This window comes from Cydia splendana, chromosome Z, assembly GCF_910591565.1.
Source record: "Cydia splendana chromosome Z, ilCydSple1.2, whole genome shotgun sequence".
Classification (NCBI taxonomy): Eukaryota; Metazoa; Arthropoda; class Insecta; order Lepidoptera; family Tortricidae; genus Cydia; species Cydia splendana.
In genome coordinates, this window is record NC_085987.1 from 27,030,073 (window position 1) to 27,048,640 (window position 18,568).

The 18,568-nt window shown below is 36.5% G+C and overlaps 1 protein-coding gene across 2 annotated transcripts in view; it reads left to right on the forward strand.

The window, feature by feature from the left end:
• The window catches only part of LOC134804835 (DNA-binding protein D-ETS-3), an 81,808-nt gene that overhangs the window by 32,997 nt on the left and 30,243 nt on the right, over positions 1–18,568 (forward strand). For both annotated transcript variants that reach the window (XM_063778107.1, XM_063778106.1), the window contains exon 4: positions 15,635–15,688. In XM_063778107.1, the coding sequence (XP_063634177.1) occupies positions 15,635–15,688 (54 nt within the window). The remainder of the gene's footprint in view (positions 1–15,634; positions 15,689–18,568) is intronic.

An 18,568-nucleotide genomic window follows, 5' to 3' on the forward strand; every position in this document is an offset into this window, starting at 1 on the left:
TCTTGAGATGTTTTTTTTAATTGCAATGCGCTCCTGGTCGAGGCTAAATGTTTTAAAGGTGCTATCAGGAAGTGGGAAGCATCGAGTTAACACCATCAATCTTTGCCGTACTTAGTAATATTGATACAATCCATTAAGTACTTACACAATTGTTTAGCAATCACAATATTTACTATGTGAACTAAATAGAGGAATAAATGATTATTAATGCAAAGTATACCTTGCTGACTAAGGTAATAAAATGTTAGTACATGGCTTTTACAATGGTTATTATAAGATTTATTTTAAGTGCATAGTATGTATAAAAACTGGCTGTGTTTATTTAACATCTGTGTCAGTGTGTCTCACTTAGGGCCACTTGCACCATCCCACTAACGCGGGGTTAAACGGTTAAACCTGGAGTTACCATGGTTACCAATACAATTTGACACTGGGTTAACGGTTTAACCGGTTAATCCCGGGTTAGTAGGTTGAAGCAAGTGGCGTTTAGCGGGTAAAACAGCAGCCGCCTGGCCGTAGCACATGTGCTACGCCGAGCGCTACGTTGCTACGTGACGCTACGCCGCACCAATATACTCGTAAAGAGCAAGAGCGTTGCCGTCAATTTAATTGTATTTCAATTTTCTACTCCTCAAGTGATGGCTTCAGATCCACACCTTGAAACTTGAAACTAATTTGAAGGACAAAAATACGTTAAGTACATAAAAAAAACTTAAAACTAAAAATGCAAAAATAAAATTAATCTTTAAAAAAAGTTAAACCGACTTCAAAATGGATGAAATAAAATACTATCCCGTTTTATATGAGCTAGGAACTGATACGTTAGTAGTCGGTGCCAAGCCTTCAATGAACACCCTCTAAAGGTTTTCCAAGAGACTATGGAACGCGGTTCTTCAAATTACAAATTTCAGATATAGGCCCTCTATCCAAACACCTCACCACACCATTCAAAAGTTCAAAACGGGCTATAACTAAGTTTTTCACATGTTACTTATTGTTGAGGCACAGTTGGTTTTTAATAAAACACGGTCTTGTACTTTAGTTTCATTATTTGCTACGAATAGCCAAACAAATTAAGAATACATTTGCGTCACTCATTAGCAGACATCGTAAATTTTATAGCATTTTTGGTGCAGCGGAGCGGTGTTAACGGAATCGGTATAGATAATTCCAACTGAAATGGCAAATGAAGGTTAATATTAACGTATTTAACGCTAATTAATCATTAGGGTTGAAATTGTTTATACCAATTCCGTTAACACCAGTCCGCTGCACCGAAAATGCTATAAAATATATGATGTCTGCTCATTAGCAAGAAGTTTTCTACCGACAAATTAGTTAGATTAGCTAATAGATTACAAATATTATTTAAATATAAAAGACTACCGAAAATGGGGTGAGTAGGATTCGCGGTGTGAGTTGGGTTCTGAATGGGGAGAGATGGGATGAAAGGGGGGTGAGATGGGATTTTAAGGCTACTGCTACAAAAATAATGTATTCCAATTTAAAATGGAGCTATAGTAATACGCATAATAAAAAAAAATCGATCCAACAATCTTCCAAAATCACCTTTGTATGAAAACCCAACTCACCCCAAATACGAGGAACTACGGGGTGAGGTGGGATTTCCTGTTTATCGTCAAAGTTATGAAATGGAACTACCCAAAATAAAATAAAAACTAAAATACAAACGTCCGGAACATTTATTATATACACCATTCAGTTTGCATATGTAAAAATAAAATGTTATCGAGGTTTGAATGTCAGTTTTGCACCTACTCACCCCATTTTACGGTACTTGAAATTGTCCTTGGTGTTTAAACGAGCAAAACAGAGGTTGCAATAAAAGTCTGTGCAATTATTTTCCAAGCACTAAACGATTGCTGCAAATTGAGCGGCCATGCCAGTGTGCTGCGGCACGATCAAAGCGAATGGACGGCAGATGTACATCTCGCCAAAGGGAGGACTCAAAACTCATTAAACAGGTTCACTGTTGATATCGTATTTACCCCGCTGGAACTTACTTTGAGCTCCTGATATTGGGTTCTCGCGATCTGAGGTACCTGACGTCTCCTTACGGACGTTTTTGTATGTTTTTCACCTATCGATAGATTTTTGAGGAAGGTTTATAATTTGCTAACCCGTGCGATGCTGGGGTGGGTCGCTAGTTCTATCATATAATGCTATAATTATGCAAGCACTAAAATTAACAACCAATATCTCGGTTTTTTCAGAAGATGAACAAATATTTAGAAGCGCTGGTGGCCTAGCGGTAAGAGCATGCGACTTGCAATCCGGAGGTCGCGGGTTCGAACCCCGGCTCGTACCAATGAGTTTTTCGGAACTTATGTACGAAATATCATTTGATATTTACCAGTCGCTTTTCGGTGAAGGAAAACATCGTGAGGAAACCGGACTAATCCCAATAAGGCCTAGTTTCCCCTCTGGGTTGGAAGGTCAGATGGCAGTCGCTTTCGTAAAAACTAGTGCCTACGTCAAATCATGGGATTAGTTGTCAAGCGGACCCCAGGCTCTCATGAGCCGTGGCGAAATGCCGGGATAACGCGAGGAAGAAGAACAAATATTTTTAAGCTAAGCACTCTCAGCAGTCAGACAACTTGCGTTCGGTACAAATTATAAATCGGCATATGTTTAGAACGTCATATTTAATTACACAAATGGGTCTACCGCGATATACCTACTTTCATTATTTTTACCTTAAATTCCGACGATTCAGGCCGCGTAGCCAAGATGCCAATCGCTTACGCTCCGTAGCGATCGAAACGCAACTGTCACTGTCACACTAATATGGAAGAGTGATAGAGAGACATAATGTTTTTCGTTGTCGAAGCGATAGCGATTGTAACCTTGGCTAGGCCGGCAGTTGAGCTGAGTTGAGTTGAAGATGTGTACAAAACGCGAGAGTTTAAAGTGTTATACATATTAGAATGTCATGCTGGCCATTTATTATATCCAGCTACTAAGCTATGTTCTGCGTGACTCCCTTTTTACGACTTGCTGATAAGTAGCTATCGCTTTTGCACTATATTATCTGTACTCGCGGCCATCACCGCCCCTAGTACGGAGCACACTTAAGTTTTTACGGCCCTCAGTTGACTCGAGGGCGCAATTTTGGGAATGCATGAACGCTCCATCTAATTGAGCCCTTTTTAACACTTATATTAACTTCACTTGTAACTAACAATACTAAAAATCTTATAAGTAGATTTTAAATTTTAACATCGAGCTGAACTCTGGACGTATCCAGAGGATGTATTGAGCTCAAATAATACGTTTTGAGGAGTCTAATTGTTTGCGACCATTGAGTACCTACAGTCAGTAACTTGGTAATAAGTAGGTAAGTGTGTTTTTGAAAAATGTTGTCTGAAACTTTTACACATTAATATTTAAATTGGCCAATAAGACAGTATAAGTAATTGTCGCTCATTTAATTTATATTATTATATGTACTTAGTGTCTTTGTAAGTGAACTACGTAGTTTCAGTAAATTCTGTACCTAACTGCCAAGTCGTATCTTTTGGAGCTACTAAACATACTTGATATTACAATTAGCGCTACTTGCACCATCCCACTAACCCGGGGTTAACCGGTGCAAGTGGCGCTTACTACTTGTAAATGAACACCATATGAGCCGCGTAGAGTAGATCACAGATGACACTTTATGTCGGCGGGGGCGCGCTGGGCGTCCTCCCCGTACCGAGCCCGGCCGAGGGTCGCGGCGGGGCTATAGCTCTCCATTAGCACCCTGTTCGACGCCGTGCCGTCTTAAGTTAGCCATCGCCGACTAATTAATAACTCCCATGTTTACTTTATAAACTGCAAACCATGTATGTGAATTTAAGGGGACAGGTAATTGAACAAATGTTTACAAACTTTACAATAACAATTTAAAACTATTTATTCACATAAACCAAGTGAATTCAATGCAAACTAAAAATAATAGTGTCTTCATTTCCCTGAAGTAGATTACTTGAGCCTAATGTTTGCTTGTACTACCTACTCAATGTTCCTAACTCAATCCCTAACGTTAGGTACTAAGGAAAAGGAAAAGCAATTTAGAGCCAAATTCTGCGTGTGACTTACACAACACAAAATCACCAAACAACTTGCTCAGTATTTGTATCATTCAGCGAAAGTGGGTAACACTCACGATTATGTGTTTTGTAAACAGTCCTAAACAGTCCAGTGTGGCAGGATTACTTGCAAACATCAGATAGGTATATTATACCTAGATTTTAACGTATATTTATTTTCTATTTGATTGCAACGCCAAATAGAACATAGTGCAATAAAGGGGGTATATTGCCAAATAGTTAACGAAAGTGAATAAAGACTGTTCACGATGAAACCCGGTCACGCACCACTTTTCTCTTAATAATTTGTGGTTATCAAACTATATAGTCAATTAGAAAGATAATATAAAGTTAGGTTGTCTGTGACTTTGAGCGCGTCCACAGTCTTCTGACAGTCTTTACCAGAATCAGAATCAAGCATTTTATTCCATTTAAATCAGAATCAAGCATTTTATTCCATTTAAATTAAATTTACCACATATTCCAGTTAAAAATATTTTAATCGTTTTAATTAGCTATATAAACCAAATTATACCTTATTAAAACATGAAGGGCAGGGACTTATTTGGCATACAGCAACGATTTAAGTGTTTGTTTAATATGTATATTTAATTTTGTATGTAAGAAAAATGTATAAACAGAAAAATTAATATAATAAACATCAGTAAGTATGTTTTATGTTAAACTCATTCAGATCTTGATTTTAAATAAATATTTGACTTCTAATCTTCTTACTTCAACTACTTGGCTTTGTGGCACATTTTGTCTTTCTTTCTACTGATTTTATTTGCTCTTGCTCCCGCTAAACCGGCGTGAATCTACCTTTTATGAGCAAGTGTGATGAAAAATAATGAGTGGCCTATAGTAATTTAAAGGATTAATTAATTGAATCAGGATGAACCAGGATGAATCAGCACACAGTTACCATTCTAATGAACATAATTATAACTAGTTTCTATAAGGTCAGTTGTCCTACAAAATCATAGATTACAATAGAAAACATAGGAAAGTATTTATTTATTGATACATGATTACACGTCGTTTTCCTCTGGGCATTTATATATTTCCCTGGCAATCGACAGTCCCAAGTACAAACCCTCTTCTCGTCAAATACGAATATCGCCTGTCACAAAGTTTTGCGAAATGCTACAAAAATAATATGTAAAATTTGCTCGTTCCAATTTGCGTGTCGCCTCCCGGAATACAAAATTAGCGAATGGAGGATTTGCGAAACAAAATCATTGTTGGTAAACAACTACTTATCGTAGTGAATAGAATCAGGCGTTACTTTGCGGAAATCCATATTAATCAAAACCAAAATATTACTTCGTTAATCCGCCAAAAGATAACGTGCTAGTCGTAGTGCTAGTAGTAGTCAATCAGTGCTAACCCGTTATACTTACTTTGCATGTAAAAAATACGCAAGTAAGTATAACGGGTTAGCACTGATTGACTAGCACGTTATCTTTTGGCGGATTAGCAAAGCAATATTTTGGTTTTGAACCACTGACCGTGCTGCTGTCAGTTCGACACGAGGCAACTTGATATAATATTTCTTGCGTTTTGGCCATGCAGCCGTATACTTATACTTGCATATATTCTCGTCTCGAGAGCATATTGTTATTGTCAGAAAATAATGTTATTGTCATATTGTTATTGACAGAAAATAAAATTTTACATCAAAAAAATTAATAAACTTTAATACCAATCCTAATGTAGTTTAATTCTTTTTAGAAATATTCTACAATAATAAAATGTAGATACAAGAAATACTAATTGTACGAAACGAAAGAAAATTGTTTTCCTTTCCTTAATAATTTCGAGTAGGAATTTAACAGATGATGTAGAAAAAGGGCGTTTACTAAGGAAAGCAACACGGCACTGCCAATATGTACCTACTTACTGTCAATTTTTACTTCGAGCCCATGCATGCAGAAGTGCAGTAGGAGAGGACGTTCGATCGGATCGAAACAAATTACTTAATTTATCTAGATTAAACCTATTATGGGTCCCATTACTGAGTCGTTTGATCTATTGTATTGTGTAAAAAAGAAATTATAATAAATGTGTTTGATTTTCACTAAAGGAACTCCATTGCATCGGGACTAGTATACCTACCTACTACCAAAGAGAATAGATAGTATAGAGGGGTCCTGTCATAGTAATTTTTGTAGTCACAGTAAATTTACTGCCATCTATCGACACACTACTAAAACTCAAAATGAAAACGTATAAAATTATCAAAAAAAAATATATATATATGGATTAATGATTTTATTATTTTAATATCATTTTGACCCATGTTCATTCACTGATATCTATGTGTTAAATATGAAACGGTGTCGTCACGCCATCTAGCCGAGCATAGGCCAAAGATGTGTGCGCCATCTATCCGAGAATGACTTTTTCTTGATTTCCGAGGCACGTTTTTTCCTTAGACTTTATTCATCTTATACGAAGTTACATATGTCTTTGCTACTACTAACATAGTGCTACGCCGGCTACCTAGCAAGTGGACAGCGCGTCACGCTCCGTCCGCCGCCGGCCGCGCGTAGTAGCATCGTTCACGCGTAGGCGTAGCACGGCACCGGCTACGGCCTACTACCGGCGCCGTCTACGAATCTAGGTTTTTAAAATCACTATTAGCTCCAACCTAAGTTATTTTGCATACAATGCTTACTATATTGTGTGTGCCTATCCTTTTCAAATCAGAGACAAAATGAATTCAAAATACAATATGCTTAAATTCGCCCAATTACATGGACAATTATCAAGATAGCCGCCGCCGGACAGTGAAACAATTTAAAAAATGAAACCGGGCACAAAAGCGGCGGCCGCCGCTGTCATTGTGTCGAAATGAAAATACCGAATGGCTGAATTAAAAAAATAGAAACAATATGCGGCCGTGACAAACGAGTGCCCCCGAGCGGGCAAGTGCACCCAATTCTTCGCCGGTCCGCAATCGTCCGCCGTTTATACGTGAGCCCCAAAAACAGCGCGAAATCGAAAATCGAAATTCGCAGCGCATTTAATTTTTTGTCAAACCGTCGGCATTATAAGCCGGTGGCTAACAGGCTGTCGCGGGCCACAAAGCCTGCTGATTACCGGCGCCGTAGGAACTCCTCGTCATTATCTCCCGCCCACCCTGTTTATTTTTCTGAGATAAAGATTAGCCGGAGTGGCGCGCGATTGGCGGGGTGGGTCGCTGGGGTGCGCGGGGGCGGGCCGGGGCGGGGCCGCGGTGGGGCCCGCCCCGCCGGCGCCGGCGCGGCCCCGCCGAGTGTGCCGCCGCCGCCGGCCCGACCGCTAGACTCCGACATGAGCCAGCACAGCTCGTGAGCCGCGCCATGCTCGATATTAAAAGCTCCGCCGACTACCTCAGTCGGTCGGGCACCTTTACCAACTTCTCTATGCTGTTTGCGGGTGAATATCATTATTATAATTATCAATAAGTGACGTGAGTGAAGTGTTTGTTTGTGCTGTGTTGTGTTTCCTAACGGTTCTATTAAAAATGTCTTGAAGTCATCCGTTTGACAACGTTCACAAGCTCTTCGTTACGTCTGTATACATATGTAGTATTGTGCAAATATTTATGTTAATAACTAGATTTTTAGGCTAAGTTTTTCAATTTATTTTACTTGCAACTTTTCCGTATATCCAATGCCAGCATCTCTCGGAGCAGTATCTACCAAAATAAGTTGTTGTGTAAACAAATCATTATGACATCTAATTATTTCTTAAAAATCGAGTATTTAATAGAAATAAGTACCTACAGACTGTGCTACAGCTGTACAGGCTACAGTGGTTTATTGAGTAGTGACTCCAAAATACAGTGTGTAAATCCAATATGGTGAATATTTAAACGGTTGTATAATAGGACCTAAAAGTATAATGAGATAAATTTTGCTTAGAAATACAATGAAAATATTAACCATACAAAATAATTCGGCCCGCAATGTAAAACAACACACAAGTTACGTGATACGAGCATTTTAAAGTAAAATAAATGTCAACGCTTGTTGGCAGTTACTAAAAAAATTTAGTATCTCGTAATGTCATATCATGTTTGTCTCGTAATGTTTGCAGTACATTGCTGCTCGATAATTTTTTTAAAATTAATTACGGTGTGTCAATTAAGTGCAACTTAAAAATAGGTTCTTAATTAATGATGACACGGTAATCCGTGAATAATAGAATCGTAATCGTAGAATTAATATTCTATATCTTATTTAAATTATTGCCCATATTAGATTTACACACTGTATAAATTGTAGGTAATTAATACTGGGGTACGTAAAGAAGTATTGAACTCATTTAATCCCTAATTATGAATGAAGTAATTCAGTACCTATTACTCGTGGATAAAATTGTAAATAATTTTTACTGGCATTTTCTTAATTTTGCATAACACAAACGGCTAATTTGGACATGACTAGAAAAATTTCATGTGTATGTTAAATAAAATTATTACAAAAATATTGACTTAAGGCGTTAAACACTGCCATTTCTACTGCTTATTTTTAAGGTGGTAGCAGAATATTTGAAAACCACATTTTCTTGTAGTATTTGCTCATTCATGAGTGCATGGATTAATACCTACTTCTAAGAAAGTCATCATTTTCATGGCACTAAATCACGCGAACAAAGTTTATTAAGTTGAAAATGTAGCAAATTAAGCTTTATTACATAGATTAAATTTAGTGTACTTACTAGGTACCTACTAGTGTACTTACTATCCACTTAGTGTACTTAATTTTAGTGCACTTTAGTGTACTTATTTTAAAATATAAAAAAAAACACGCATCAAAGAAGTTACATTTGAGTCCTCCTTTTGTTATAAACGGTGCCCTATTGATATTCCGCGAGAAAATACGCTGATTTTTGTTTCGCCGACAACGATTCGCAGACGGGTTGTTTGGCAGAGTAACGATTGGCCGAATCTCATTACGCATAATAGTCGTTTGCGAGAGTAGTCAATAAGCAGAACATTGATACGCATATTTACTATTCGTAGAATAATCATTTAGTAACTGTCATAATTACCCGAGAAACTATTGGTCGAAACACAATAGGTCGAATGTTCATTTGGCATTCATATAGCAGAACTTCTCTCTTATTTATGACTAGACTAGGACATGACTAGCCTACACAACAACTTATAGTTTGAGTCTGATGAACATGGTTTTAGAACATTTAATTATCTACTTATTTTCAATTAGGTACACAAATGACCATAAAATCAAAATGTATATTGCTTAGATACAATATGCCTACCTATGCTTTTGTTCATAATTAGGTTAAAAATTTATTAAAACCCAAACCAGAAGCAATCACGGTATTCTATAGGTACCGGTACTAGTTTTTTTGTGACATAAATTAAGAACGGCAGCAGGATGTATGTGATTCTTAGGTAGTCAACTAACAAGAGGATACATTAAAAAAAAACATATAAATATAATAATTTTAGCATTTATTATAAATCATCATTTACTTAAAAAAGGATTATATTTTATTTCATCCTTTTGGATGTGGGTTTTCTTTATTATTGCAAAAGCTTTTTGTTTCGAAAATAACGACTTATATGTAAAATGTGAAACGTTATTCGACTAAACATTGCTTAAACGAAACGATTACTCCGCCAAATGGAAATCGTCCAATAATAGTTCTGCTAATCTACATAGGGCCCGATTCGGATTTTGAAATAGATATCTATTAGATATCTTTTAGACATCACCAAGATACGATAACGATATGTTTAAGATCTAACCTGTCAAATTTGACATTTGCTCGATTCTGGAGATACTCTTGAATGATTTCCACAGGATATGACTTAGAGATCCAATTCACATCTAATAGATATCTTACTCTATCTAACGTAAAAGTGACATTGGTTGCCCGAATTGCGCTGCAAAAGAGAACTAGTTGATATCTAAACTATAACGTATCTAGAATGGATCTAGTACGTGGCGTCTCTTGTGAATATCTTGAAGTTCGAATACGGCAGATAGAAGCGAACTGAACGGTATGTGAACCAAGAGTCTACGTAACGTTAGTCGACCAAAAGTTACATTTACAAATAAATGACTCTGCGAAACGATGTTCGGCGAATCGTTGTCGGCGAATCGATAATCTGCTAAAAGTTTCTCGGAGAATGATTAGGTACCCGTTATAAACACCAACATAATTCTCTGTTTCTTCGCTAGAGTACAAACTAAAAACACTAAGACACCAAATTCACAGAATGCGAAGTGTACTCGTAAGTTTGGTGTCGATCATTCTCTTAGGTCCAAAATGAATCTAGTAAGTAATGAAAAGGTTTATCTTATATTTTGGCTTACCTACATATACCCAAATACTATATTTTAACATGCCTCTGCCAGTTAAAATAGGAGTTTTTTCTTCTTTCACAATCTCATGTTTACGGCATTAACGCTAAATATGGTTGAACATGTGTTTATGATGCTACGTAAATTGTATGGGTGTGTGGGTAGATTCATGAATAAAATAAATAGCAGGTAATACAAAGTGAATGATGATGAGTATGATGACATACAATGCACTGTTTAAACTTATAGTTAATGTCTAATTTATCCACAAGAATCTACTAAAATTTAATACACCTAAAATACACAAACCAGTTTTAAATAAAGTTCTGTGAAAATTGAAACAGTCGAATATTGACGCGCGAAGCCGACTTCTAGGGCGTCAAGTACGGCAAAATGCACGGCTCACGGCAATTGCCGGCCGTCGGCTCGGAGAGGGTTGAGGGTGCTCGCGACCCCTCACTGCTATTGACACCTCTGAGAGCTCACCACCTCCGCCTTTAATGCTACCTTGTATCATTTGAAGCCATTTGCTGTATTTTTGGCGTATTGAAACTGCCGAGTACCTACATTATCTGTCGTGGAAGTTAGGCAGGTACATGTGTTTTTGCATTTTCTCGATTCGGTGTCTTCGGAAAGGGCATATTGGGTTGCATTTTTTTCCTTATAGGTACTATCTATATTATTTCTTCTAATGTGAATGGTTAAATAATAATTATTATTATTTAGAACAATATTACACGGCCATCGGCCTAGCCCCAAAATAAGCGAACCTACGACGATACATACATACATACGAGTAAAGCCTGACCAGTAATATAAGTATGATCCCGCGCCATGTTGCGGAATTTCGCTGAAACTATTTTTTTTTTCATACTATTTCATTTCTACCCACATCACAAGCCTTATTGAGCTTACCGTGGGACTTATCCAATTTGTGTAAGAAGAATGTAGGTACTAATAAGTACCTATTTATATATTTATATACTAATTCCGACCATATTAATGCCAGCTGGGGGCCAATTTTTGAAATTCGACCGCTCGATTTCGTGCATTTTGTTCAATAATATCTCCGCTACTAAAATTTAAATTCTACTAATAGAATTGAAAACGAGTGGTCAATACCACTCGATTCCAAATTTATATCGCTCGTATTTCAACAATTAGCATTTCGCCGTTTTCCACCGATTTTCGAGTGACGAAATCGAGCGATCGAATTTCAAAAATCGCCCCCCTGTATTGCTGCAGAAAATGTCTTCCATTTTATATTTAGGTACTTACATTGTTTAAAAAACGCTCAACTATACATATGAAGGTGATATGAAATTGATTGTTAAACATTTCGGCCCATAACATACCAACTGGAGCGTTTAAAATTGAAACGGACCTTGAATAAATCCTTCTAATCTTATCTAGATTATGTTGGTAAAAACAGAATCACGAAACACCTATAATGGGAATTTTGAGAAAATCTGCAATGAATACTTGAATCTGCCATGAAAAACTTTTATAATTAAATGCGCATACATTCCTACTATTCCGTAAAATGTGTGATAATGATACAGTAAAGAAAATAGATAAAATCTGACATTGAAATGAAACTGGAATCATGTTTAGGTAGGTAAAAAGGTTATATTTTGATTTGGTTTATAGTTTGTTGCATTCTCTAAGGAGAGTGAACAGATTCATAGGGTCTGTGTGGAAAGAAGAGTCGTGAAATGTATGAGATCCAATACATTCTACGACTCTTCTCTTTCCGCACAGACTTTAATTGAGGTTTATTTACTATAAACAACTATATAATTTATTACCTTAAGCGCGTTGAGTGAAAATGTTTGGTAGACTAAAAAAAGAAGAACCGTAAACCGGGGTTACTTTGATTTGCGGGTCGACTTTGATAGCAACTTCTCTCCGCTACTAAAGTCCTTGTTTTAACGAGTTGAAATATAATTTCGCAGTTATTTTTTCTTTATTGGCAACACTGATAGTTGTTTCACCGCGCAGTAAGCGGATGCGAGTGTAATATTATTATTTCGTCTAGAAAAAAAATATTAATGGCGAGTACGCTTTTCTTCCTGGTTTTATTGGTTCAAAAACTTTGACTGTATTTGTGTCAAGAATGAATACATGTAAATTTTATAGTGTCTTAGGTTAATCAGTGTTTATTCGCGAGTTTATTAAAAAAAACCTGAATACGACAACCTCCACCTGCGCACGTTACCGGGGAATCCATGGGTCGGGGTGTCTTTGATCACTTATACGTGGTGAAATTGATCAAAAGATTAAAGTAACACCATGAATTATTTTGGCAGCTTACGATTTTTTTGTGTACTTATATTTTTTCAGTAGTCATATAATAATAGGTATCGTTTGAGGCAGTGGAAGAGGTAGAGGTTGTAAAATTATATGTTTGTAATTGTACGAGTATGTAGGAGTTGATCTCCGGAACTGCTCATCTGATTTTAAACATTCTTTTACTCGTTTCTTTTGTATGTAATTTGGTTTCTGGGTGGAAATTGGCTATATTTTATCCTGCGGCTTTGCTTTATTATACGCGCGTAAGGCCACCAGCCCAGCGTATGAATTCTACAATAAATAAATATGCATTGTTTTTTGTATACGAGTACAAATAATGCCAGAGATAACAAAACAATATCGGGTAACGAGACTACAAAAAATACCAAGAAGAACAACTTAATGATGCACTCGCAAACATGGGCACAAAATCTATTCATGCCGCATCGAAAGCATACAATATTTTTTATAGAACTTTATTCAATAAGTACCTATAAAGGCAACATATCAAAAACCCGGGTACACAGACCAAATTTACTGAAACGGAAAAGCTTGCAATTCAAAAATCTGTTGCTAAGTGCAATGATAAGTTAAATTCCTACGTTATTTATAGTAAATAATCTAATAAGCGCTTAAAATTTTTAATTTGTATCTGTTGGTATGGTATCAAAGTAACCCCACACGTTAAAAATATAAATAACTTAAAAAGTACTTAACCGATTTTAATTTTTTTTATTTTTTACAAGCTTTTTAGCGGGTCTACTTTAAATTGTCAGCAAAAAAATTAGTGGTTTCAAAGTAACCCCATTCTCAATATAACTTTGATCGCGTTGTTTTTATTTATTTCTGAAAAAAATATAAGTCCTCATTTTTTTTTATTTGGCAGGCTGAAAGAAGAGAAAAAACCGATTATTATATTTTTATTTCATATTTTTAGGTATATTAAGATCGTCAAAAAATGGTGCCAAACTCTAAAATTGATCAAAGTAACCCCGGTTTACGGAATGCGTTGTTATAAAACAGGAGCAAAATAAAGTTAAGAAAGTAGGTACTTTTCTAAACAATTTTTTCATAACTTTTTGCATCCTGACACGGACGTTTTGTGATCAAGATATTTAATAATAACAATATGTTGCATCAAAGCAATGTGTTGAGGCGCGAAATACAATAATTACCTTCAATTACGTTAAGCTTAACACAGATGGCGTTGCATGACGTTTCAAAAATACTTAATCCATAAAAAAAAAACATAAAGCAACAGTTCCAATGCATTTGTAAATTATTCTTCTTCTCGCGTTATCCCGGCATTTTGCCACTGCTCATGGAAGCCTGGAGTCCGCTAGACAACTAATCCCAAGAATTGACGAATGTTTTTACGATTACTAGTTTTTACGAAAGCGACTCCCATCTGACCTTTAAATCCGCTGGGGAAACTAAGCCTTATTGGGATTAGTCCGGTTTTCTCACGACGTTTTCCTTCGCCGTAAAGCAATCAGGTAAATATTAAATGAGAGTTAAATGAGATTTCGTACATACGTTCCGAAATACTCATTGGTCAGCAATAAGCACTTCAACAGTTTTTTTTGCCAAGTTTTCACAGATACAAATATATTGCGTAATAGGGAAATTACGCAAAACTCTGCGCGTGTAGCGTCACTAGCACAACAGAGGCCTTACCGCGAAATACAAAAATAATAATAATTTCGTTTGCTGCCTCTCTATCGGCTCGATTCGGAAAATGAATTAGATTTCTACTAGACTTCAACAAGTTACGATACGGATAATTTAAAGATATTTGTAAGATAGATATGTCAAATTTGACGTTTCCGCGATTCTGGAGGTCCTCTTGAACGATTTCGACAAGTTATGACTTAGATATCCAAGTCACATCTAGTCGATATCTAATGTAGATCTAGTTGATCTCTAAATCGTCTCAAGATCTTGTGATTATCTCGAAATCCGTATAGGCCTGTATCACTCTTGCATATTCGAGCGATAAAGAGGCAGATAAAGAAATTTCGATTTTCGGGTTTTGCGGCAGGCCCTCAGTCAGTAAACAACTCGCCTTAACCCTTTAGTGGGTAAAAGCAAGATATTTGCCGTCAGACAACTCAGACATTTAATATTTTTTTCTCAATAAACTCGTTACTTAATCTAAAATTTAGTTCGCATTGAAGAATATACTCGTACCAATCTACAATAAAAAGGAGAGCTGATAAAAGTTATTCTATCTCTTGTAAAATGTTAATTCTTTGGCAAGATCTCAAATATTTTGATATTGTCTGCATTTCAACAAAAATATCTATGAATAAAATTGGTTACCTACCTACGCTTGATTTTGTTGATAATCATAATTCTCGTATTTCAAAAAACGTCAAATTAATGCTTTTAAACTTATTTTGTCAGAGTGGTCGTTTATTATAGTATTGAGTGTTTAACTCATTAAAATTATGGTAGGTGTCCGGTTTCACCCGATACTAGAATCAGATATTTGATAAATTTTAGTAGGTAGTTGAAGATTAATATCTAAAGTAATGATTTGATCTCATTTTTTTTAAGTACGGGATGATATTGATAATAAAACTTGTTTAAATATATCGATTCAAAATAAGCAATCATGATCTAATTTCCTTAACAATCCGGAGTCACTCCTCCTTCCCCTATTTGCACCTATTACTTACATACATACATGTAGATATTAAGCTGACAAAATGTAAGTTTGCAAATACATACTCGTTTTATTGTAGTTTGTCAACTGATATAGCTATTTAAAACATAACTAAGGCACTGATTAAATTGCAAAATGATAATTTACCCCACCCACTATTATTTACTTGTTGCCAAATTCTCAAAAGGTTTACATTTAATAAGCCCTCCTAAACCTCAAGATGTGCTAGTTTTATATGTTAACGTGTTTTTCAGATGCCTCATACAAAAGCACTTGGTCTACACATGCATCATCCCAAGGATCACAAGGTGAGACAAATTATCTACTGTATTTAAGTTAAAGAGTCGTTTCACACGGTCACATGCCTTTTGGGAATAGCACGCCTAAATTTAATGATGCACACACATTAATTTAATGGCAAAAGCCTATGAAAACCTATAATACCTAAATCCACTATGCAAAAAGAAACAAATACTTACCTAATTTGATATTACAACCTACAAAGAGTATTACGCTAAATTAAAGTCACGAAGTTAATTATTCAAGCTGATCGGCTTCTCAGTCGTCGATATAGTTCAACAATTTTAGTTCGTTCACTCGTAAAACGCGTAACCATGTCATGTAAAATTTTTCGTTCAGCGTAAAAATCAAAACAATAGTCCCTAAAATTATAACACGCGAGCTTGGGCGGCGCGCGCCGGTCGCGCGCGCGGCACGCGCCGCCCCGGCCCAACAATACCCACCTAATTCTTTGATTGACACTTACAATATTTCGGTAAGTGATGCAATATTTTGATGATTATCATCATATAGCGCAGCGAGCGGAGCGGAGGGACTCCATTATCGCATCGCATGCTTCACTCGGCACGCATTGTCGCCGGTGCCAGCTCTCGACTTCGATATTTGTCCAAATTTAATTGAAGATAATCTCGTTTAATGTTTTCGAAATGTTACGGATAATATTAATAAAAAAAATTAAGTATGTCCTGAAATAAAATAAGCATAATGAATCCACATGAAATAATGTGTACACACCTATACAACAATTTAGGCAAAGTATTGATATCTTTAAAAAAAAATTGTCGCCGCTGTAACGCTATCTACGTTAAAGGAATATTTATTAGATAGTTGACCCTATGTTAAACAGCATCCAGGGATATCAATAAAGTAATGATAAGTCGTTATAGTCCCCGGGAGACCACGGCGTCAAACCGTGACGACTTAATGCCCCGCACAAAAGTTGTAAATGATTTAGTCGCCGCACCCCGGGGACTGATAATACTGTAGGTCGATTCTTAAACCTCTCTCTAATATGTCGATCATTATGTTTATAGTGCTAAATTTCACCTGATTTTCTATTGAAAGAGTATTTGTAAGAAATTCTGCGAAAACTAGTAAACCGTAGACTTGCGTTTGTAATTTGTAATGCCGGGCCTAGCCGCGGTTAATTTGTAACGTAATAGTTATATGGCACCTAAATTAGTACGAGCACCTATTTATGCTCTCACCGGTTAAACATTGCAAATATTATTATAAAATATGTGTTGAGTTTGAAAAATAAAACTGCAAAAGACAAAACGATTGACATCAAAATAGTTCCCCAAAGCAGTGAGCCCCAAGCTCTGCTCCCCCTGCAATCACGACATTAACTAACATTAACTGACCTATAGCGTTATTTAAAACTAAACGGTGCTTATTTGCCGAGAATGAGGTGGTGGCACGTTTAAACGCATATCATTATTGCGTAATTAAAAGGCTTGATTATGATTAATTCATAATTATAATATTTTTCATATAGCTTGAGTACAGTGACAGCTATCATCTCCATACAATTTAGAACAGTATAACCACGCTTATAATGCAATATTGTATTTAGCGGACAGTGTTAAAAATACTATTGCATTGCCTTGTTTTTGATGTTAAAAATGTTGTACCTACTTACATGAATATGTTTAACTATTGTACTACAAAATGTTCAATTACTTAATTATAATACGGTATAAATAAGTCATAGAGAATACTGTTTAATATCAGTGTTTTCTGATTAAAATCTTTATGATCTTTTTTACACATTGCGCTCGAGTGCACAATGGTTAGATTCGAAATGAGAAGAAGCCAGCAGCGACGGCAAAAATTAGCTAAAAGTGGCTTTCATCCACAATCCTCCGTCTCGCTTGCCCTTACAAACAAGCTCAATCGTAGAGGAGGATGCAGAACAGGGAAAATGCCGGAGGCGCTTGGAGGGAAACTTTGAGTACCCCATTGTTTTGCATTCTCTGAAGCGCGAACGCGGAGAATATTATACGTCTTTATACGTAGGTAAGTAGAGGAGCAAAAAAGGGATTTCATTTCGTTTGAGTTAAACGTGAGTGCCAAACGATTGAAATATGATTACAACGTAAAATTACCACAATAAACAATTAATTCAAATCATATATTGTTGAAAATATATTCTGTCATTTTCAAACATGGGTAAACATAATTTCAAAATAAACTTGCAATTCAGAAATTATAACCAGGTACTTCGGTGAGTGAAGGTACGAGTACATTAGGTAATTAACAAAACAGCGCGTAGACAACATGCCAATCGTTAACGCTCCATGGCGAACGAAACGCAACTGTCACTGTCGCACTAATATGGAAGAGTGATAGAAAGGGTGACTACGCTCCGTAGCGAACGAAAGGCAACTGTCACTGTCGCACTAGTGTGGAAGAATGATAGAGAGACATGACTACAATACGCTACGGAGCGTTAACGATTGGCTACGCGGCCTGTTAAGAACGTCCATGACAGACACGAAGGTTTGGTCTCAATCTAAGGGATACTAGATCTTTCGGTATTAATTAATCATTAAATCATTATGTTAAAACGGCTCTAACTTCGTTTAGTTCGTCATGGCCGGCTTCAAAATGGTTCCCTGACGTCCTTAAATTTCGGTTACAGAAAATACAACTTAGAACCTAATTTATAAATCCCTGCATGGTCCTTACACATACGCAGGGTGATAGCTCAGTCTGCGGTAGATTTGATTACTGTCGGGCATGTTTGCGCAGCGCGTTCCAGTCGCCGCCTTTGACAAACAGTTTTGGCGCGAGCATCCTTTGATCTTGCGTAATGAGAATTTAATTTGTGGTGGTGACGGGCCCTCACACGCCGGATTAAATTTGTATTTTTAAGGGGCCTGCGA